The sequence below is a fragment of the Podarcis pityusensis genome (genome assembly GCF_964106645.2).
Source record: "Podarcis pityusensis genome assembly, chromosome: 12".
NCBI classification, from domain to species: domain Eukaryota; kingdom Metazoa; phylum Chordata; class Lepidosauria; order Squamata; family Lacertidae; genus Podarcis; species Podarcis pityusensis.
In genome coordinates, this window is record NC_138037.1 from 46369815 (window position 1) to 46393439 (window position 23625).

Below are 23625 nucleotides of genomic sequence, written 5' to 3' on the forward strand. Positions count from 1 at the left end.
AAAATAGAATTGTAGGGTTGGAAGATACATCAAGGGTCATCTAGACCAGCCCCCAGCAATACTGGAATCTTAGCTACAGCATCCATGACAGATGGCCAGCCAATCTCTGCTTAAAAATCTCCAAGGAAGGAGAGTCCACCACCTCCCAAGGGAAACCGTTCCACAGTCAAACTGCTCTTACCGCCAGAAAGTTGTTCCTGATGTCTAGCCGGAATATCCTTTCTTGTAACTTGAAGCCATCGCTTGGGGTCCCACCCTATGGAGCAGGAGAAAACAAGCTTGCTCCATCTTCCATGTGACAGCCCTTGAGATATTTGAAGATGATCTCCTCTCAGTCTCCTCTTTTCCAGCCTCAACATAGCCAGCTCCTTCAACCATTGCTCATAAGGCTTGGTTTCCAAGCCTTATACTATGAGGTCATCTGCTTTGTGATGCATTTTGTACTTGTCATCCGGGCAGCCCAGGACCTCCATACACACTGCCCAGGCTTGAGCCCTGGGGAGATCACGTTGGTGCTCCTAATGCAGCTGTTTGAATTCATCCCCAGGGGCAAACTCCATTGTCTCTAGAGATAGACAGATGCCAAGTGCTTTATTGACTGTGAAGAGTAGAACCAAACAGTAGCTTTTTATCTAAATTAATCACCGATCAAAGAAGAAGTGGTCTTGGGAGCTCTCCTGTGGGATCTGGCAGAAACTTGTAAAATGAAGGTGTTTTGGTTTCTAGATGTTATTGGCAGAGAGGATGAGATCTGTGGCTATGCTTTTAATAGCAGCCAGAGGCATTCATAATGTGTGGTTCTGTCCCGCGTTGACTTACATAGGGACATATGTAAATGCCATAAAGGAAGATGAAAAAGTCACTCTGGACAGCAGATTCAAAGGGGATTGTTTTCATATCTCCAGCCAAGGTCTTCATGTTACTATTTTGAATTAAACCCACGATGAACCAGTGCATGAGATTGTCTGTTTTTCCCTCCGTAGCAAACACTTGACAACTTGCGCAAAATATGAAGATGTTTTTGGTGTTTATTTTCATCGTTACTGAGGCTCAGACGTTGATGGGTCATAAACCAGGTAAGGCACTGTTTTCTTGTTTTAAAATGGTCATGTTTGCTCCTCTGAAAAACCAGAATACCACAAATAGTATTATTTGTACAATTGAGCAATTGATGGGACACGGGTGGCGCTGTGGGTTAAACCACAGAGCCTAGGACTTGCCGATCAGAAGGTCGGCGGTTCGAATCCCCATGACGGGGTGACCTCCTATTTCTCGGTCCCTGCTCCTGCCAATCTAGCAGTTCGAAAGCATGTCAAAGTGCAAGTAGATAAATAGGTACCGCTCCGGCGGGAAGGTCAATGGCGTTTCCATGCACTGCTCTGGTTTGCTAGAAGCAGCTTAGTCATGCTGGCCACATGACCCGGAAGCTGTCCCTGGCTCCCTCGGCCAATAAAGCGAGATGAGCGCCGCAACCCCAGAGTCGGTCACGACTGGACCTAATGGTCAGGGGCCCCTTTACCTTTACCTTTACAATTGAGCAAAACACCAGGCACAGTTTTCATACGTTCAGATATGGCCCTAGCACATGTTAATTGACTGATGGAACAAAAAGTCCTGGATAGAGTTATGGGAGGTACAGGAGAACTTTGGGACACCCAACCAATAAAACATACCTGGACTGAGGCCATTCATCCCATACATTTAAAACATTTGGACACCACTTCAAACAGTCATGGTAAAGTCTTCATCTGAGCCCCTTAGACTGCTAGACTCCACATTAGTTATTGTACTATTTTCTCACTCTCTGTGAGAAATGAACACTTGAAGATTAAGCATTGATTCCTTAATCTTGCTCCTTTCCTTTCTTTCTTTTTAGCCCCCCAGCCTGCCGATATTGTTTTTTTGGTTGCTAGCAGCAATACGTCTTCACACCATGTCAAAACATTTATTAGCAAAGTCATCGATGGTTTACCGCTAGGTCCTAATGAGTATCGTGTTGCCCTTGCCCAGTATAACGATCGAGTATACAATGAATTCCAACTGGATACCTATAAGGGGAAGATTCCAATGTTGAACCACATCAAAAACAAAGTTGTGTTCAGAGGTGGGCCCTTGAAAACTGGTACTGCTCTCCGGAAGATTCATGAGACCTATTATGGGAAGCCAACCCGTGAAAGGGACCGGTCCAAGATTTTGGTTGTGATGACGTCTCAACCATCTGGTGATGATGTAGAAGAAAGTGCCCAATTGTTGCACAAAGCAGGAGTGAAGGTCCTTGCAGTGGGCATGGAGGATGCTTCCTACGACGAACTAATTCGGATGTCCACAAAACCATTTAGCTTCTTTTTCCCTAGAACAGAAGAACTCGTTTTATTTTCTCAGAACATTTCCGGAATCGTAGATGCCATTCACGTAGGTGACAACCACCACCCAGATCTAACAAGCAGGAGAGCTGAGGACAAAGTAAACAATGGGACAGTTATAGAAGGTAAGAAGTGAGATGCTGTTGAAAATAGATTTATAAGGAAGAGGGTGGCAGTGCTAGAAACAAAACTATACAACTGGTCTGTCCCATATATGGTCTGGGGTCTTACTCAAAACACACTTGACAGTATTTTTCCCAAACCACTCTCACCTGCCCACTAGCTGATGTCACTCATTATGTCAGCTGATGGGTGGGAGTGTAGGGTTCAACTCCGTGTTGGTAAATTCTTGACGAGTTCTTGTTTTTGGGTGTAAAAATGGTGTCGGGGAGGATTTTGCCGAACCGGCAAAATGTCAGGGAGGGAAAACCTGGATGTATGGCAACGCAATGGAAAAAGCAGCGGAAACAGTTCCAAAAGCTTTTTAAAAAATGCTTAACACTTTGGGGTTGTTCCCAAAAGAAGCTTAACAATTTTGGTGGGTTTCTTTTCTTTTCTTATTTTTAAAAAAACGCAGTAATTTTGAGGTCTTCCTATGGTAACCCTATGTGTTGGTTGTGTGTACAGTGGTACCTCAGGTTAAGAACTTAATTCATTCCAGAGGTCCGTTCTTAACCTGAAACTGTTCTTAACCTGAAGCACCACTTTAGCTAATGGGACCTCCTGCTGCCGCCGTGCGATTTCTGTTCTCATCCTGAAGCAAAGTTCTTAACCCGAGGTACTATTTCTGGGTTAGCGGAGTCTGTAACCTGAAGCGTCTGTAACCTGAAGCGCCTGTAACCTGAAGCGTCTGTAACCCAAGGTATCACTGTACGTGTCAGCTGCTGAGTGGGGGGGGGGGAGAGATATTGCTCAGTTTAGCTATTCCCTGTCAAAGCAAGCAGCTCACAACAAGCAGATTTCTTTTGCTCCTCCACATCGGCTAAAGAACTGAGCATAAAGATATTGATAGCACCCCTTGCACTGCTGTTCTCAAGCGCCCAATAGCAAGCTGGTTCTCAGATGCTCGGAAACCCAGTGCAAATGGTTTTGACATGAGGGTGGCAGGCAACTTATCTGTCAACCATGTGACATTATAATGACATGTTTTGATTGACAGGTGGGTTATCCAACTTGCTTTAAAACAGCTTTTTACAATGTTACCCTACACATGTTCACTCAGGAGTAATGCCTATGGGGTTCAACGGGCAAGTGGGTATAGGATGTGCCTCAAGAGTCTGGTGCACAAAAAAACCAAATATATTTAGTCACTTTTAGTCATAGAATGAGCGAATCAGGGAGTTGGAAGGGAACCTGGGGATCATCTAGTCCAACCCCTGCAATGCAATAATATGCTATTGTCCCATACAGGGATCGAACCTTCAACCTTGGCATTATCAGCACCACACTCTAGCCAACTGAGCTATAGTCAATGAGTTATTGTTTTGAATAGTGAGCTAATAGCCATTTCTGACACCCTGGATTCACAAATTTGTCCATCCCTTAAATACGAGTCCGACTTTTCCATTCCTGCAATTTCATTGTTGCAATAAATTTTAACAATGGTTGCCAGTTAATAGGGGTAGCGAGGCACAAGCAAGATGACCCCAGTTTGACAAAGCTCTGAATTATCGAACTCTCCAAGTTCAGGGCTGCTCAGTTATAAATATCTTAAAGGAAATAAAGAAAAACCCATCTATTGTATATGGCAATCATGCCTTACAACAGGAAAACCACAGCGTAGAAAATCAAGCAACAACTAATTGAAATCAGCTCAGCACCTCTGCAATTCAGCATCTTATGCTTGTTCGTGAAAACAGTCCCACCCTGTTGTAGAAATCTTCTTGGGTCTAGATGGGGAAGCTTTGGCTTCTTAGATGTTGCTGGACTCAAGTTCTCATCAGCCACAGGAAGCTTGGGTGAAGGTCAGGGATGGTGGGACTAGTGGTGGAGGAAGGGGCATGCGGGGGGGGGGTGCGGTCTGACCCGGGTGTCATAACTGGGGTGAGTGTGACAAAATGAGTTTTTTTAAAAAAATTGGGCTCACGAAACTTTTTAGGAGTGACGTGGTGGCTTAGGTGCCTGCAGGTTCCTCGCTGCCTGAAACGGCAGCGTGGGACTTGCGTCTGCCTACTGTCCCTCCCTCAGCCACCCTACAATTGAGGGGGAGGTGGCGGAGAGGCTCACTTTGCCCCCATGGGCGGATCGCCCTATTGGGATACTGCCGGGGAGACGGGGGAATCAGGCAGGCCCCCAGCTGGCTCCGGAAAATCACTGGTCTCCCGTGGAACAGCATCAGTCAGTTAGCGACACGAGCCTCAGATACGCTTAGAGACTCGTGCATGCTCTGTCGGCAGAGTGTGCAAATCTCCACACAGCAGGTGAGGAGGACAAAGGCAGATGTAAGCATTATATACAGCATTTATTCAGCATAGTTCAGGGACAAAAGAAAACATGTCTGCATCCCTTCGTCTCCGGAAAAACAGCAGTAACACAAAAGCTACATACAACGGAAGTTCCCAGCAGACTGTGCTGGGAGTAAACAGGCATGTGATACACAAACGCCATGCCTGTACCCTTTTAAGGTGGAATGGAACTGTCGTATTTTTCGCTCTATAAGACGCACTAGACCATAAGACGCACCTAGTTTTTGGAGGAGGAAAACAAGAAAAAAATATTCTGGATCTCAGAAGCCAAAACAACAAGAGGGATCGCTGCACAGTGAAAGCAGTGATCCCTCTTGCTGTTCTGGCTTCTGGGATAGCTGCGCAGCCTGCATTCACTCCATAAGATGCACACACATTTCCCCTTACTTTTTAGGAGGAAAAAAGTGAGTCTTATAGAGCAAAAAATACGGTATATCATCATCAATCTTTATTATGGTCCAGAGACCCAACAAATCATTACAAAACAATACACAATTCATACAGCCTACCTCCAGGTTAAACAAGCATTTTGTTCAGAATATAGGGATCATTTGTTCTTGCAACTACCGATAAAAACTTTGCCACTGCTAATGTTCTAGCATTTGTCCGGTCTTCCAATAGGAACCTGACATAGTGAGCCTCTGATTTTCCCAGGAAAGGTACCAGCAAGGGTAGTATCAGTTCAGCCCTGGCTTGCTCATATTTTGCACAATGCAACAAAATTTGTTTTATGGAATCGATGTCTTGAGCACACGAGCAAAGTCTGTCCTGGTAGGGAACTCCTCTCAACCTGCCAACCAACACTGCAGAAGGAAAGACGTTTAGTCTGGCTTTGGTGAAAAGCCTTCGATAGTTTGGTACTGTCAGGTTTTTAATGTAAGTTGTTAACTTAAAGACATACCCATATTGTACTCCTACTGCCAGCGGACTACAGACTGCGTGTGATCAAGATCGCAAGTCACTGTGTGCATTATCCCATAATCTTTGCTTTAACATCTTTTGGGCGCCTTCATAACCCAGGTAATACAGTTGGAGGGGAGACAGACCAATAGAGGTGGCTTTTTTAGCCATGGGAACTATATCCTAACACGCCCCACCCCCAGCTACAGGACACCCCTACCTGCACCAGGCACCCGAGCAGCTAGCTACACCGCAGGGTGGCACATCTGGAGGGCCCAAAATTCCTCATCCCTGGCCTGCAGCGAAGAACAGATCCCTTGGGATGGTTGAGCATGGCTGCGCCATTGTGAAGGCAGTTTCACTGGCTCAGAATAGCCAAGCAATTTGTTGTTGTTGTTTAGTCGTTTAGTCGTGTCCGACTCTTCGTGACCCCATGGACCAGAGCACGCCAGGCACTCCTGTCTTCCACTGCCTCCTGCAGTTTAGTCTAACTCATGCTGGTAGCTTCGAGAACACCGTCCAACCATCTCGTCCTCTGTCGTCCCCTTCTCCTTGTGCCCTCCATCTTTCCCAACATCAGAGTCTTTTCCAGGGAGTCTTCTCTTCTCATGAGGTGGCCAAAGTATTGGAGCCTCAGCTTCACGATCTGTCCTTCCAGTGAGCACTCAGGGCTGATTTCCTTAAGAATGGATAGGTTTGATTCTCTTGCAGTCCATGGGACTCTCAAGAGTCTCCTCCAGCACCATAATTCAAAAGCATCAATTCTTCGGCGATCAGCCTTCTTTATGGTCCAGCTCTCACTTCCATTCATCACTACTGGGAAAACCAGAGCTTTAACTATACAGACCTTTGTCAGCAAGGTGATGTCTCTACTTTTTAAGATGCTGTCTAGGTTTGTCATTACGTTTCTCCCAAGAAGCAGGCATCTTCGCCACGGCAAGGCAGTGATCCATGAAGGGGAGCCAAGCAATAGCCAATGTTTAATCTTGCATTTTCTTCTCCCTGCAGCTTGCCATGATGATGCAGTCGCTGACGTGGTGTTCATAGTGGATGCGGGTCCTCCGCAAAACAAATTTGAGAAGATTCAAATATTTTTGGGAAAGCTGGTGTCTTCTCTGGATGTGAAGGAGAAATGCATAAAGGTCGGCTTGGTGACGTTCAGCGCTAAACCCGAGGTGATATTTTTACTGCGGATGGAAATGGATAAGACGAATGTTCTGCAGCGCATACAAAGTCTTTCTGCCAAGGCAGGAAAGGCCAACGTTGGCTTGGCCATTAATTTCACAAGGGAGAAAGTTTTCACGGAAAGTTCCGGAAGCAGGAAGACCCAGGGGGTGGAACAAATAGCCATTCTTATCACTCACAGGCCTTCAGAAGACGGGGTGGGCAATGCTGCAACCGTTCTCAGGAGAGCAGGTGTGACAGTGTTTGCAATTGGCGTCGAAAGGGCTGATGTCGCTCAGTTAACCCGTATAGCTGCGTACCCGCCACAACAATACATAACCCACCTGAAAACATTTCCCCACTTGCCACGCCAGGCTCTCGTTTTTCATAAGAAGGTGGTGAATCAGGTGCAACGAAAGCTCTACATGGACAACAAAAGAGCAGAACTGCTTAAAAGAGGTAACTTGTCGTCTTATGCTGTTTCAGGAGACTTGCAATGCTCTAGTTCCTCGGCAAAAGCAAGAAGAACATTTCCAGAGGTGTTGCAGAAGATTCATTTGGTGCCTGAATTTTCATTTAACAAATTATTATTATTAATGTTTAATAGGTTATTGTATTTTAATGTTCTGTTGGAAGCCACCCAGAGTGGCTGGGGAAACCCAGCCAGATGGGCGGGGTATAAATAAATTATTATTATTATTATTATTATTATTATTATTATTATTATCATCATCATTTGGCTCTAAAAAAATGTGACAATAACAGACTGGAAAGCAGGAAGCCAAACAACAACAACAGCATGCTCTCCCTTGAAAAAGCTAAAAAGGGAAAATAGCATAATCTATTATCCTATTATTTATGTAGGGCATTTGTATCCTGCTCTTCAGTCAAAAAGTCTCCCAGGATGGTTTACATCCAGTCAATTAAAATGAGACTGTCCTTTACAATTTAAAATAAAAGGTCACACAAGGGAAAAGGGACAGAGAGGGAAGTAGGGGGAAACGAAAATTCAGGCACCAATTCTTGAACAGTTGTTCTTATAGTGACTGGGTTTTTTGCGCAATTCAGGGATAGGAAGTGCATGGCAGAGCCGGGCTTTCAGCAAAGCTGGTGGAATGAGCCCTTCTTCCAATCTCTCCCACTGAGGCAGCCTGATGGAATAGCTGTTCCCTGAGGGAAAGGAGGCCTGAAGGAGTTGGCCTGTCACACCAGAGCTGATGCTTCCCATCTCTCTTGAAAAAAGAGCTCAAGATACAACATTTGACTAGTTTTGCAGCACCTTTGCAGATCTTCCTCTTGTTTCTGTCTGTCACGGACTCTGGAACCAGTCTCTAGTTTCTGGGAAATTCAGCCGACTGGCAATGGCTCTCCAGAGTTTGAGCCAGAAGTCTCCCTCAGTCTGAACTAGGGATGCTAGGGCTTAATCGTGAGACCTTCTGCACACATATCACTAAGCTATGGCACTTCCCCAAAGGCCTGCCACTATATCATGAGGATCCACAGACATCACTGTGAGATTAATCCTGGAATATGATAACTTTTGGATGATCTCAGTATGACTAGGAAGACAGCCATCTGAACAGGAACACATGTTCTGATAAGAATGACTCTCTCCTTCCATTTACAAATGTGGGGGGTCGGGGGAAATATGGTTTCTTACAATCACTTGCTAATATTTTGCTGGCCCAATTCAGAGAGCTCAGAGGGATCCACGGGGCCTGCTGAGGTTGTGTTTCCCCACAAAACTCACAGAGGCTTCTTGCTGCTTCCAATAGTTATCAAGGCAGAATGGGAGCAGGGAGATAAGGATGAACCTGGCCAGAACCCAAGAAAATGTCCCACCCCCATTTATAGAGAAACTAATAGATCACACAAGGGACGCTGTGGGTTAAACCACAGAGCCTAGGATTTGCTGATCAGAAGGTCAGCGGTTCGAATCCCCGCAATGGGGTGAGCTCCCGTTGCTCAGTCCCTGCTCCAGCCAACCTAGCAATTTGAAAGCACATCAAAGTGCAAGTAGATGAATAGGTACCACTCCGGCGGGAAGGTAAACGGCGTTTCCGTGCGCTGCTCTGGTTCTCCAGAAGTGGCTTAGTCATGCTGGCCACATGACCCAGAAGCTGTATGCCGGCTTCCCTCGGCCAATAAAGCAAGATGAGCGCTGCAACCCCAGAGTCGGCCACGACTGGACCTAATGGTCAGGGGTCCCTTTACCTTTTTAATAGATCACACTGATCTCACTGGCAGAGGTTGCGGGAGAAAGGGAACACTCCATAGAAGAGAGAGTGTTCTGTCTTCTTGCTGCAATGTCATGTAGCAACAGATCAGGACCACATCACATATGTAGCAGCAAACCTGGGTTTCCTAACAAGTCTAGACTCAACACTTGGCCAACCCTGGCTCCCTGGCCAATGGCTACAAGACATAATGGTTATGTTCACTATATTATGTGTCTGAATGCAAGGTGATGGGAAGTGCAAGTGGGAAGAGTGTGGTTGTGCTCATGTCCAGCTTGCAAACTTCCTATAGGCGTCTGGTTTGCCACTGTGAGAAAAGGAAGCTGAACTAGATGAGCCATTGACCTGGTCCCACAAACTCATATTATGTTCTATGATGCATGTTCTTCAAAATGCATGTTCGTTGCATGCACATGTTAAATTACACATGCGAATTAAAAAGTGTTTAAAGGTATAGGTAAAGGGACCCCTGACCATTAGGTCCAGTCGTGACCGACTCTGGGGTTGGGGCGCTCATCTCGCTTTATTGGCCAAGGGAGCCGGCGTACAGCTTCCGGGTCATGTGGCCAGCATGACTAAGTCGCTTCTGGCAAACCAGGGCAGCACACGGAAATGCCGTTTACCTTCCCACCTGAGCGGTACCTATTTATCTACTTGCACTTTGACGTGCTTTCAAACTGCTAGGTTGGCAGGAGCAGGGACCGAGCAACGGGAGCTCACACTGTGCAGGGATTCAAACTGCCAACCTTCTGATTGGCAAGTCCTAGACTCTGTCGTTTAACCCACAGTGCCACCTGTGTCCCAAAAAGTGCTTAGGTGAACATCATCATCATCATCATCATCATCATTATACCCTGCCCACCTGACTGGCATTCCCCAGCCAGTCTGGGCAGCTCCCAGCAGAATATTAAAAACACAATAAAATATCAAACATTAAAAACTTCCCTAAACAGGGTTGCCTTCAGATGTCTTCTAAAAGCCAGATAGTTGTTTATTTCCTTGACATCTGATGGGAGGGCGTTCCACAGGGCGGGCACCACTACTGAGAAGGCCCTCTGCCTGGTTCCCTGTAACCTCACTTCTCGTGGGGAGGGAACCGCCAGAAGGCCCTCGACGCTGGATCTCAGTGTCTGGGCTGAACGATGGGGGTGGAGACGCTCCTTCAGGTATACTGGGCCAAGGGCCATTTAGGGCTTTAAAGGTCAGCACCAACACTTTGAATTGTGGTCAGAAACGTGCTGGGAGCCAATGTAGGTCTTTCAGGACCGGTGTTATATGGTTTTGGCGGCCGCTCCCAGTCACCAGTCTAGCTGCCGCGTTCTGGATTAGTTGTAGTTTCCGGGTCACCTTCAAAGGTAGCCCCTTGCAGAGCGCATTGCAGTAGTCTTACATTAAATAAGAAGTAGTCTTTAGTTAAATGCACTTCTTCAGAGTCTCCCTAAGAGCCTGCACCCCCCCGCCCTCTGAGGAAACGTGCATGTTCAAATACGAGCAATGAATGATGGTCTTTTAATGGCTAATACATCTGTAACAACTTGCTGCCAAGCTCTGATGCTTATGTTAGTGGTTGCCTCACTGTTGGATAGGGAGGTGAGGGGAATTACGGTAACACTTTCTCACACAATATGCGAACCAAGCCGCAGCCATTCTATGGAATTCTGCAAATTTTTGCAATGCAGTTTTCCAGCCAAGCAATGCGTACAGAAATGCATATACAGTGGTACCTCTGGTTAAGAACCTAATTCTTTCTGGAGGTCCGTTCTTAACCTGAGGTGCGCTTTAGCTAATGGGGCCTCCTGCTGCCGCCATGCTGCCGGCGCGCGATTTCGGTTCTCATCCTGAGGTAAAGTTCTCAACCCAAGGTACTACTTCCGGGTTAGCGGAGTCTGTAACCTGAAGTGTCTGTAACCCGAGGTGTTTGTAACCCGAGGTACCACTGTACTAGGGTAAAGTGCACATAAAATGCCCAGATTAGTGAAGATAACATACAAAAATTTGTGACGTTGAGGGACATTGCTCTGCAGACATGTGCATGAAAATTTTCCCATGAAAATGCTGCTGCATGTTCATGAAGAATTTTTTGGGGGGTGGATTTACAGGCTGATGTGGAAATGCTGAAAATAAATTTAAGTTTGGGGGAAATGTGATACAGAAAGAAACTTTGAGATTCAGCCATCTCAAGTGCTTTGTGCTTTTTTAAAACAAACAAACAAACAAAACAAACCACAGGATAAATTCATTGTTTGAATTATTAAACGCACCACCAAAATTCTCTTCCCCATAGGCTGCGTGGATACGGAAGAAGCAGATATTTATTTTCTCATCGATGGTTCTTCAAACCTCAATTATTTCGATTTTGTGGATCTGAAGTTGTTTTTGAAAGAAGTGGTTAGATTTTTCCCGATAGGACCGAACAAAGTTCGCTTTGGAGTTGTGCAATATGCAGACATGAACGAGCTGGAATTCGGACTTGAGGAATATGGTAAAACAAGTGATATATTGAAAGCCATTGATAACATCCGTCAAATAGGTGGCAGTCCTTACACAGGAGCCGCTTTGACATCCATCCAGCCTTTGCTAAGAAGGTCACAAGGTCAACACTCCCGAAGTGTTCCTTGCCATCTGATAGTGCTAACTGACCGGAAATCAGAGGACCATGTTGAGGGACCTGCCAAGAGGTTGAGGAATGAAATGGTCAACATTTATGCGATCGGTGTCAGACACGCTAACGAGTCGCAGATTTATGAGATCGCAGAGTCAAAGGACAGAGCTTATTCTGTCAACGATTTTGCCTCTCTGAAGCATATAAAGAATGAAGTTGTCCGAGAGATCTGTGCTGTAGAAGGTAAGAAGAATCATCTTATATTTTACTTTTAAACTTCAGGGGAGAATGCCTGCTCTTAAATAGCCCAAATGTGCTTAGGAGATACTGGCATACTTGAAAGAACCCTGAGATTCTTTTCCCTGAGGGGAAAATGCTTCAGGGGAAAAATCCAAACAGTCCCATAAAACATTAATGGCATGCTATGTGGATGGGTTTTCAGGTGAACCAAAGAATGATTAATATCCTGTTTCTGCTTTAAAAAGGAAGAAAAAAGATGGGTGCCCGGGGTGTAAAATTATTCTTGTTAAAGAGAGATTCAATTGCGTGCCAAGGCCCTGTGACCTGCGGTCTTCTGGTGGATAAATAAAACACACAAACAAGCATATTTTGGTTTATGGGTTCAAATAGGCCACAACTTTATTGGTTATAGATGTGAGACATTGGGTGAAGCCAGACTATATATTGACTCCCGCCCATCTGCTGGGGCTCCAACTAAGGTTAAACCACTGGTAGGGGGAGACCTAAGACTTACATCAAATAGGAGCAGGCAGAGGGGTCCCCATTGGGGTAGTGGCATGGCCCTAGCTCATATCTGGGCATCAGACAGAACCCACACTCCCAGATCCCTTTAACAGGATATCTTTAATGAAGAGGGGCAAGCAGAGGCTACAACCTCCCCTCCATCTAAACAAAGGCCTAACCTCACAAAGTTGTGCCAATTGCTACGAGGTAGGCGAAAAGCAAATGGCAGAGCCAATTTGCAAGTGGGGAAAAATCCTGCCCGGTCCCAACAATATGGCGACCGACGATTAGTCCATAGCAAGGTCGTAACACATCAAAGCAGAAAAAGAGGGAGAGGTGGGTTGGAGATCCGGCAAAGGGCACAAGAGTGCTGCGCTGGAGTTTAAATTCCCCACGGAAACCCTCTCCCCCCGTCAGTGCTGAATGGTTGGCGAGGTTCGCTCCATGAGGGGGTCCTACCCAGCGCCGATGGTGTGGGGAGGTGATGGCAGGGGGGCACATCAGTCTCCAGCCCTCAGCTGGGTCATGCAGGACCCAGGGCCTGACCGCAATGCCGCCCGCCAAACAAGGTAAACGGACTTGAAAGGTGACACAGTGTGGCTTTTGATTAGATTGGGAACTCCCGTGCAAAGGGTATGGATAAGCTCTTGTCCTTTCCTGTTGAAGATTTTGGTGCGACCTTCAAGTGTACAGTGGTACCTCAGGTTACAAACACCTCAGGTTACAAACACTTCGGGTTACAGACTCCGCTAACCCGGAAGTAGTACCTCGGGTTAAGAACTTTACCTCAGGATGAGAACAGAAATCACACACCGGCAGCGCGGCGGCAGCGGGAGTCCCCCTTAGCTAAAGTGGTACCTCAGGTTAAGAACGGTTTCAGGTTAAGAATGGACCTCTGGAACGAATTAAGTTCGTAACCAGAGGTACCACTGTATTTTGTCCAAGCTTTTAAGATCCTTGTCAGCTCACCTTCCTCGCTGAACTGTATTTTGGTATTCATTATTGCATTTCCATTACACCTTTCATCCAAAAGATTCAAGGTCATTCTCTACCCCTTGTTTTATCCTCACAAGTGCCAGTTTGCATTTCTTAGTGCAGAAAGTATTGATCTGGTGTGTAGAGATCTTTCCTATTCTACTTAAAGAGGCTTCTGGAAGCTTCTCTGTGTGAAAGAAACAAGCAGAAGGTTCTTGATGTTTGGGTTATTCCTTCAGAGAAGCTGAGTACAGGTGGCTGAGTACAGGTGGTTCTCTTATCTCATTCTGTCAAGGTCATGCTGACTATAATAAAACAGTGTAACCTCGGGTTAAGAACTTAATTCGTTCTGGAGGTTGGTTCTTAACCTGAAACTGTTCTTAACCTGAGCTAATGGGGCCGCCTGCTGCCGCCGCCGCACCACCTCCGCGTGATTTCTGTTCTCATCCTGAAGCAAAGTTCTTAACCCGAGGTACTATTTTTGGGTTAGCAGAGTCTGTAACCTGAAGCTTCTGTAACCTGAAGTGTCTGTAACCCGAGGTACCATTGTAGGCCAGAAGGAGGCTGGGTTTCACGTTCTCTTTCTATCTCTCTTCCTTCTGGTGTGGTGTTCCGTACATAGTATGCTAGTGTTAAGGTTTAGATTCATTATAAGTTATTGTAAGTTTAAGTTAAGTCTGCCGCAACTGGATTTCTTATGGACAGTGCCAATCCTTAATGTCTTGGATGTGTGACCATTATGCTCATTTGCCTTCAGTAGCAGTAGCGCTCAGCTGGATAAAATATAATTGCCTCTGGTGTATTTTTTGGGAATCCTGCAACATGTTTAAGTTTTCACACTTCCATCTATACGTCGGAGTTCTGCTCTGGATCATTATTGAGTAGAATTTCAACCCTGTGGGGTAGGTTAGGCTGAGAGAGAGAGAGAGAGAGACTGGCTCAATATTGCACAGTGGGCTTCATGGCTGAGCGGGGATGATGGTGATGTATTAGTGCTTTTCAGTAGTGCACTCAGCTCTGCACATGGCTGTGTTTCCTTTTGGCTTCAGTTTTGTAATGCTATTGTGCTGGCCCCGTGGGTTACCCAAGAGGCAAGGTCCAAGTCTGGTCCGTGGTCAAAGATGCAACATGGAGGCAGTCCGTAGTAGCTGAAGCTGGGTGCAGGGTAGGGAGTCAGGTGAAGTCAGGAACAGGCATGCAAGCAGGGAGCCAGGCGGGTCAGGAGCTCAGGCAGGAAAGCAGGACAGGGTTCAGGCAGGAACTAGCAACCAACAATGTTGCTCCCGCAACTTGGGACTGGGGCTGGCCGGCTTTTAACTGCCCCGAGGCATAGGGCGGCCCCGATCCTCTGGTGACTCGCCTCTCCTGGCCTGGAGGCGAGCACTCCTCCTGCGGGAACTTCGTTCCCTCTGCCTCTCTGCCCTGAGCCTCTGCAGCTCAGGAGATGCTGGAGGGTTACCGGACCCAGAGGCAACCTCAGCTTCCCCTGACGGGGCTGAGAGTGGAGCACCTGCAGGCAATGGGTCCTCCATCAGCTCAGGAGCCAGAGCAGACTCAGCTGATGCCTTCACTTGAGGATCCAGCGCAGGTGAGGACCCTTCAGGCTCATGCCCCAGCCCCGGCTCAGCTGGTTCTGGAGGTGGGGATTCCTGTGCAGGCTGGGATCCCTCAGGTTCAGCATCCGAGTCCAAATCCCAGGCCATCACAGCTATCTTTGTTGTGGCCATCTCTCATCCATATGTGTTCATGTTTTTCTGCTAACAGCCTGCAAAGAGAAGAAAGCTGACGTTCTGTTTCTGGTGGACAGCTCCAGCAGTATAGGCCCTGAGAACTTCGTGAAAATGAAGGACTTCATGATTGACCTCGTGAGCAAATCTGACATTGGTCCCGACAGAGTACACATTGGTGCGGTGCAGTTCAGTGGCAGAAGCCAAGAAGAATTCCGGCTCAACCAGTACTCATTGAAGAGGGACGTCATTGGTGCTATTGGGAGAATGTCTCCTATGGGACAGAACACGCTCACAGGGGAAGCATTGCGATTCGTGTCCGATTATTTTAAGCCCGCCAAAGGGGCACGGCCCCATGTCAAGAAAATTCTGATTCTGATCACCAATGGGGAAGCTCAGGATGAGGTGAGAGGACCCGCAGAGGCTTTGAGAGAGCAAAGTGTTGTCATCTACTCCTTGGGCATGTTCAGCGCAAATAAAACTCAGCTGGTGGAGATAAGTGGAAAGCCTGAAATGGTGTTTTATGTGGAGGACTTCGACGTTCTGAAGCACTTAGAACGTGAGATCCTCTTTGGAATATGCAGTCCGTACGATGGTGAGTGTACAGCAGCTTTCTTTTTTAAAAAGTTTTTATTTCTACTTTTCAAGTTTATGCATTTCATTAGTTTTACAATCAATTTAACATTTCAAAGTTTGACTTCCTTCCCCCTCTTTCTGCAGTTCCTTAATTAATTAAATATATATATATTCTGCATATTCGAATTCATTTAATTTGCTCATTTTATTATCTACTTTAAATATATACTCTTATGAAACTGCAGGTTATTACAATAATCCTGCCAATGTTTTTATCTGTTTCCAGTTGGTTTGTAAATATTCAATAAACCATTTCCATTCTTTTATGAAAAGGTTTGTTATCTTGATTTCCTATTCTTCTGGTAAGTTTCGCCATTTCGGCATATTCCATAAGTTTCTGTATCCATTCTTCCTTTACTGGGAGTTCTCCTTCTTTCCACTTTGGGGCAAGTAGCATTCTTGCTGCTGTAGTAGCATACATAAATAAATTTCTATACAATTTAGGTAGTTCTGTCCCTATAATTCCCAAAAGAAAAGCTGGGTTTTGTTTTTTTACAAAAGTTATTTTGAACATCCTTTTCAATTCATTGCATATCATTTCCCAGCAAGCTTTAACCTTACTACAAGACCACCACATATGATAAAAAGAACCTTCTTTCTCTTTACATTTCCAACACTTGTTTGATTTAGATTTATACATTTTTGCCAGTATACTCAGTGTTAGATACCAATGATATAGCGTTTTCATATAATTTTATCTTAGACCATAACATGCTGTAAATTTTATATCCATATTCCACAATTGTTCCCGTGCTTCCATGTCTATATTATGACCGATATCTATTGCCCAGTGTATCATTGAGGATTTTACTTTGTCTCCCATTCCAATAATATTTTATACATTTTAGACAACAGAGTGTACAGCAGCTTTCAATGAATACACCAATCTGTATGTATATTGGCATGGTTTCAGATGGCACCTTTCCAAGTTTGTTGTCCCAGAAACACACAGTGCAGAAAGAGTTTTGAAGGCTTTTCTGGTCTCTTGAGTTGGAAGGAGGGAAGTCATTGTAGCACTGAGCTGTAGTAACTCTGCTCATTTTGTCATCTATCACACTGAAGGACAGTCCCTTCGGAATAATTCCCCTTGTTGTCCTATTCCTTCTCTAGTTTTCGCCCTATGGCTTTGTACTGATGTTACTGACAGTACAGGTGAAAAGGAGATCACCATGTGGTTTCGTGGTGCATCTTTGCTTTCTCAGGACCCTTGACACAGGTGGAAGGATGAGAATTGCTATCAAACCCAACCTACCTATTCATAGGGACGCGGGTGGCGTTGTGGGTTAAACCACAGAGCCTAGGACTTGCCGATCAGAAGGTCGGCGGTTCGAATCCCCATGACGGGGTGAGCTCCCATTGCTCGGTCCCTGCTCCTGCCCACCTAGCAGTTCGAAAGCACGTCAAAGTGCAAGTAGATAAATAGGTACCGCTGCAGCAGGAAGGTAAATGGCGTTTCCGTGCGCTGCTCTGGTTCACCAGAAGCGGCTTAGTCATGCTGGCCACATGACCCGGAAGCTGTCTGCGGACAAACGCTGGCTCCCTCGGCCTATAGAGTGAGATGAGCGCGCAACCCCAGAGTAGGTCACGACTGGACCTAATGGTCAGGGCTCCCTTTACCTTTACTTTACCTATTCATAAACCATAGAATCATAGCAACGTAGAGTTTGAAGGGACCGTGAGGGTCATCTAGTCCAACCCCCTGCAATGCAGGAATCATTTCCCCAATGTGGGGCTTTACCCTGAGATTAAGGGTCTCATGCTCTACTGACTGAGCTATCCCAGCTGTAAATTATAGCAATGCAAGTGTTTGTGGAACAGCACTTGCAGCTATTTAATTTCCTCTCCCAGTTCTTTGGATCCAACCCTTTACTGCTGCAAATAAAGCTGTCTTGTTAAACTAAAACATGTGGTGCGGAAGAGAGGGCTTATTTTATAAAGTCTCCTTTGAGAGACATAAACATAACCACATGTCAGAAAGAATAAGGAGCATGTTAGAACATCGAGCCCCTTTGATAAGGCCCAGATAAATGTAGACATAATGTAAGTATTCGAATAGTGTTAATAGCCCTGTTAGGGAACAGGTTTAGCCGAGAAGAAACCTTATATTTCAAGCCTTAATAAAGGTGTTGGCTCATGTCAAAATGTTGGTTCCGAAGAGAGTCCCTATAAATTATTCCTGCGGCCAAGATCATAGTATGGGAAAGATTTGTGCTCATATCTGCTCAATGTTCAGGGTTAGGTAAGCAAACCAATCCCATACTTAACAGGGACTGTTATTTCCAGTGTTTATTTTTTTCCCCCTTTTCGTAATGGGAACAATCCTGTGAATTCAGATCATAAAAGGAAGCCTGTTGGTTCTGTAAGGTAATAAATTGGTTCAAGTTTTCTAAAAGCTTTGAGGACCACTTTTGGAGAGGATTAGAGGCAGCGTAAAAAGTCCTCTGCATTCGACTTCAGTGCCCTAGTGACTGAATTCCCCCTAATCTCAGTATGTCTCCTCTGTCAGGAGCTCAGCCATCATGGAGCAGGAATTCTGACATCCTCTCCAACCTACCATATCCCATCATGCCCTAGGCTATGTATGCCCTTCATTGCAAACATTCTGGTGACTGTAGCTGATTAAGAAATTAGGTATCATAATAAAAGAATCAATGGACACATTGATATTCTTTAACGGTACTCAGAATTTATCATCCAAAGCAGGTATGTCCATCTGCCTCCCAGCAGTCCTGGCATAAGGCTTTGACATACAACTGTGCATATTTATAGCTTTAAATTGCATGACCTTAAATAGCGTGTTTGATGAAGATCTTGGAATAGCTTGCAACTAAGCTAGCAAGTCTTGTTTGCAGTTAAGGATGGAGGAGAAATTCACTTCACATTTAAATGCAACCTTACCTAATTTGCACTTCCTGAAGCAAAAGGACAGCTGAAATGCAGCAATCCTTCAAAAGTGCCACTTCTCTGAATTTTGCAATCCTGCAGCCAAGAATGTGTCCAAAAATGCACATGTAAAGTATGCATACAAATCCATATATTACTGAAGATAACATACAAAGTGCATCATAGCAGGGGACGTTGCTTGCGGAAACATGTATATTACTCAAAGCTGCATACAAAAATGTGTTTATTAGGAGAAATTTGCCCAAAAATGCTGGTGAATTTTCAGGGTGATTGTTGCAACTAAAATTCACAAATTGTTGCGGAAATGTGGAGTCTAACTTTGTAAACATGAGAAACCACGAAAATTGAAAGCGTCAAATTTGTCCATCCCTGCCTGCAACAAAGGGAAACTGCAATGAAGATTTGTCTAGGGCACACATTAGTGACCAATTCTCACTGTTATTCTTTCAGAGTGCAGGAGGATTGAACGCCTAGATATTGTTTTCGTCATTGATGGTTCTGGAAGCATCGATCCCAGAGAATACGACATTATGAAAGAATTCATGATCGCTTTGGTGAAGAAATCGGATGTCAGCCAGGACCGAGTTCAGTTCGGAGCTGTCAAATATTCTGCCGAGCCAGAAACCTTTTTCTTTCTCAACACCTACAGCACAAAATCGGAAATCATTAAGGCTATCCAGAATGATAAGCCTATTGGGACAACGACCTACACAGCCAAGGCTCTGAGTTATTCAGAAGGCCTTTTCTCAGAGGAGCACGGCAGCCGCAAGCGCCGCAGTGTCCCCCAGGTTCTTATAGTGATAACCGACGGGGACTCCCATGATGCAGCAGAACTTGATGAAGTGTCCAGGAAACTCAGGGCACATGGCATTGTCATCTATGCCATTGGGATAGAAAGAGCCAAGCCTGGGGAGCTCTTGACCATGGCAGGATCGGAAGACAAATACTTCTACGTCAATTCATTTGAAGGACTGAAACACCTGTATCCCAAATTGTCTGACAATATATGCAGTGTTTCGAAACCAGGTAGGTAGCTATGTCATCATCATCGTTGTTGTTGTTGTGTTTTTAAAAAATTTTTTATTAAGTACAAATTAGAAAACATACATATTTACAACAAAAGAAAATACAGAAGAAAAAGAAGATACATATAACCAAGGGAAAAAATTAGAGAATACTTTGTCTCTTTTCATATTTACAGTTATTTATACCTCTATAAAAGGCTATTCACAATAAAGGAGTGAAATGAAAGATAAGATATCAGAAAAAAGAAAAAAAGTACAAGGAAAAAATAAGGAAGTAAAAGAAAAGGATCATAGGTGAAAAATTTTAAAAGTAGATAAGCATTCACTATACATAGCCATTTTCCATCTATATTTATATTCAATTGTATAATTTCATCTTGTCCTTAAAAAGTGTTGTTTTTTTAAGACTTCCACCGTTTGCCTCACGCAACCGGAGCTGCACCTTGGTTTTCAAACAGTTCCAGGAGTCGAACAGACTCCTGGAACGGATTAAGTCCAACAATCAAGGTACCACTGTATACCCAAAGATAAAGGGTGCTCTCCAATATTAGTCTCATGCCGAATAGGCCCATTGAAATCAGTGCATTTAAGATAAGTCCATTGGTTTCAATGGATCAAGTCTATAACTTAATTGGACATTGTACACAATATGCTTCCTTACATTCACTCTTACATGCACGGGGACGCAGCCATTTTGCAGGATTACAGGGGTTAGTTGAGTTGAAACACTTGTATGTCATCTGACAGTGTAGTCCAAGGTTCCATCTAGACAATTGCATTATTTTGTTCCTCTAATCATAGCCAATGCAGAAAGGGTGAGCCAGAAACCCCTGAGGGGGAAATTCATATCTCCTTGTAAGTGTACTTCCTTAGGGACTGAAAGTATCCTTCACAATTAAGGTGATGTAGCAAAATACCCATAGGAATATGAGCTAACACACTGCCAGGAATGTCAAAGTGTGTGTGTGTATTATTACATTATTCTCCTAAACCTGTTTCCCCTTCGTGTTCTTATTTTGAGATGCCCTGGTCTACGAATATAACTGTCAGGTGCTGATGTTGTTGCTCGGGAGCAAACAGGCAAGACTCCAACCTGTCCTTTCCAGGCTTTATTATCTGTACAAACTATTTACAGTGCAGAGCATCACAAGTCCATGTCTGCTCAGTCGCTAGCAGAATCTGGGAGTGGGCGGTCCTTATACCTTCCCCAGCATAACAGCTGTGTGACCCCCAACCTTCTCCTCCCCTCTCTGCGCCGAAGACTACTGCACAGAGTGGGCACTGGCAAAGGGGGACTTGCCTCCCCTCCGCTTTGCTCAGGCTCAGTGTTGAGGCTCTCCCTAGCATCTTCTGATCCTTGCACCCCCTCCCCACTGGAGGTGGGGCTTCCCTCCTCGCCAGAGGAAGAACTGCTTCTCAAGATCTTCAGAGGCTCCTTGTAACACAACTGCCCTTCTACCTCTCGCCTCTGAGCTGATGGCAGTTCCCTGACAATAACCTATTTTGTTCTCCGCTCCCACTTCTCCCTTGCAGAATGTGGAATTCCGGCAGATCTTGTATTCCTGATTGACGGCTCTAACAGCATAAGCGACAGCGACTTCAACAAGATGAAGAGTTTTTTGCAAGACGTAGTTCATCCCTTTGACACCGGCCACAATGTGCAAGTTGGTATCGCTCAGTACAGCGACAGGTACAGGGAAGAATTCAGCCTGGATATTTTCCCAGTCAAATCAGAACTTGAAACAAAAATCGGACGCATCCGACAGATGGAAGGACTCCAGACCTACATCGGTGCCGCTCTCGGGAGGGTGAAGCACTACTTTACACCAGAAGGTGGCAGCAGAGTAAATGAAAACATCCAACAGATTTTGCTGGTGATCACAGATGGCCGGTCACATGACAAAGTTGTGAAAGCATCGGAAGATCTGAGAAAGAGAGGTGTTGACATATATGCCATAGGAGTAGGGAAAATCGACCATTTGCAGCTTAGTCAGATAGCCGGCTCCTCAGATAGGAAATACACAGTTGATAATTTCAGCGAACTGAAGGTAATTAAAAAAAGACTAGTTGATGATATTTGTGAGGAAGAAGATAAAACAAGTAAGTATCCCCACTTCAAGAATTCAAGTAAATCCCCTAATCTTGGGGCCTCGGGGAAAGTGGGATATATGGTGGTCCATCCTTCAGTCTAATCCAGGCACCCCCAAACTCGACCCTCCAGCTATTTTGGGACTACAACTCCCATCATCCCTAGCTAGCAGGACCAGTGGTCAGGGATGATGGGAATTGTAGTCCCCAAACAGCTGGAGGGCTGAGTTTGGGGTGCCTGATTTAATCACTGGTGTCCACGTACCTAAATGGTAAAAGTTAGATACAATGGTACCTTGGTTTTTGAGCATCTTGGAAGTCGGCATTTGGTTTTCTAACGCCGAAAACCCGGAAGTAAACACTTCCGTTTTCGAATGTGCCTCGGAAGTTGAATGGCTTCCGCTGAGGTACCACTGTATTTTTCTCAATTATCTCTGTAAATTTGCAGGACGCCCTTTGCGCCTCGGTTTTTGAATGTTTCAGAAGTCCAATGGTCTTCTGGAACGGATTACATTCGAAAACCGAGGTACCACTGTGTTGATCCATGTGTGATCCATAAATGTCTTATTGTGGGGGCATTGAATAAAACTCCCCTCCCCCTGCTCAATGATTTTTGTTTCCCCATACCAGAATGCAACTTTGACCCATTGCTTATCAACTCATCTAGATAACTGTCAAGAACCACTTGCAAAGCTAGATGACATATTTGTGATTGAACAGAGCAACGAAGAATTCATTCATTCATTTGTTCAGTCTCAATTTTTAGTTCTTTTGATATTGATTGTCTCCTAGATCTCCTTTTACAATTGTGGGGTTCGCAGTGATTATTAGCCTCAATCCATATCTCTCTCACCTTCTGTCTTTCACTTTCATTTTCTCCCTTCCAAGTAACTATCCGTTGTGTTTAGTAATTTGGTGGTCTTTTCTTCTCTTCATAAAACAGCATGCTTCGTGGATGTTGTTGTGGGAATAGATGTCTCCTCACAAAGTCAAGGTGACCATATATTCCACGGACAGTCGCAGCTGGAAACCTACCTTCCAAAAATTATAAATGCCCTCACATCCTTAACAGGTGTGAGTTGCAATGCAGGGTCACAGTCGCAAACCAGCGTGGCACTGAAAGTGAAAAACACAGAACCGCTGGTGACATCAAAGTTCCAAATTGATAGTGAAAAGCTTTTGAACAGTCTTGTGGGCACCATAATCAAGAATGCATCCCACCTTAATGTAGACTTTTTGGATTCACTTTGGGAAACATTCCAGATCAAATCTGCCGATCGAAGAAAGGTAAGCTCTCCGGCTTCATCCTGGCCTACTCAAACCCGACAATATATTGTATAATTTTAATACATTTACAAACCATTGTTGTTGTTTTTACTTTCCTCTAGGTGCTCCTTGTATTTTCAGATGGCCTGGATGATGACGTGGAAATCTTGGAACAGAAATCAGAAGAGCTCAAGAAAAAAGGTATGTGATGAGTTTGAGGGAATCAATACGATCGACATATAAAGGCTGTTCAGCGGCGAAAGGAAGTAAGAAATTTCTCGGCATCCGAGAGTCAGGAAACAGAGAATTCAGGAAAGAAGGAGAGCAAACGTGAGTGACAATTTTGAAAGAGGCATGGAATTTCTGTAGGATGCGACATTTGACAAGTGTTCCTCAAAACTCTGCGAAAAGGCTGAAGTCTGGTTTATTATTGGAATTACTGATTTATTAAATTTCTACCCACCTTCCTTTAATCATGGAACTCAAGGCATCAGATGGTCCCCCATCCAGACACTGACTAGACCTAAAC

The 23625-nt window shown here is 44.9% G+C and overlaps 1 protein-coding gene and 1 long non-coding RNA gene across 9 annotated transcripts in view; one reads left to right on the top strand and one right to left on the bottom strand.

Annotated features, from left to right (window-relative positions):
- LOC308459590 overlaps positions 1 to 388 on the bottom strand; it is a 38755-nt gene extending 38367 nt beyond the window's left edge. For all 3 annotated transcript variants that reach the window (XR_013978194.1, XR_013978195.1, XR_013978196.1), the window contains exon 1: positions 182 to 388. This is a non-coding gene — a long non-coding RNA (uncharacterized lncRNA). The remainder of the gene's footprint in view (positions 1 to 181) is intronic.
- Positions 1 to 23625, top strand: part of LOC308459342 (collagen alpha-6(VI) chain-like) — a 62918-nt gene that overhangs the window by 10200 nt on the left and 29093 nt on the right. For 4 of the 6 annotated variants that reach the window (XR_013978017.1, XM_080974534.1, XM_080974538.1 and 1 more), the window contains exons 1-9: positions 467 to 1076; positions 1877 to 2488; positions 6737 to 7351; positions 11414 to 11974; positions 15215 to 15772; positions 19168 to 19743; positions 21276 to 21842; positions 22774 to 23117; positions 23219 to 23297. Coding sequence is in view for 5 of the 6 variants with exons in the window: in XM_080974534.1 (XP_080830660.1) it covers positions 1010 to 1076; positions 1877 to 2488; positions 6737 to 7351; positions 11414 to 11974; positions 15215 to 15772; positions 19168 to 19743; positions 21276 to 21842; positions 22774 to 23117; positions 23219 to 23297 (3979 nt within the window). In the remaining variant the exon portion in view is untranslated. Of the gene's footprint in view, positions 1 to 466; positions 1077 to 1876; positions 2489 to 6736; positions 7352 to 11413; positions 11975 to 15214; positions 15773 to 19167; positions 19744 to 21275; positions 21843 to 22773; positions 23118 to 23218; positions 23298 to 23625 lie in introns of those variants that run through there. The other 2 variants (XM_080974535.1, XM_080974536.1) reach the window with 2 other exon arrangements.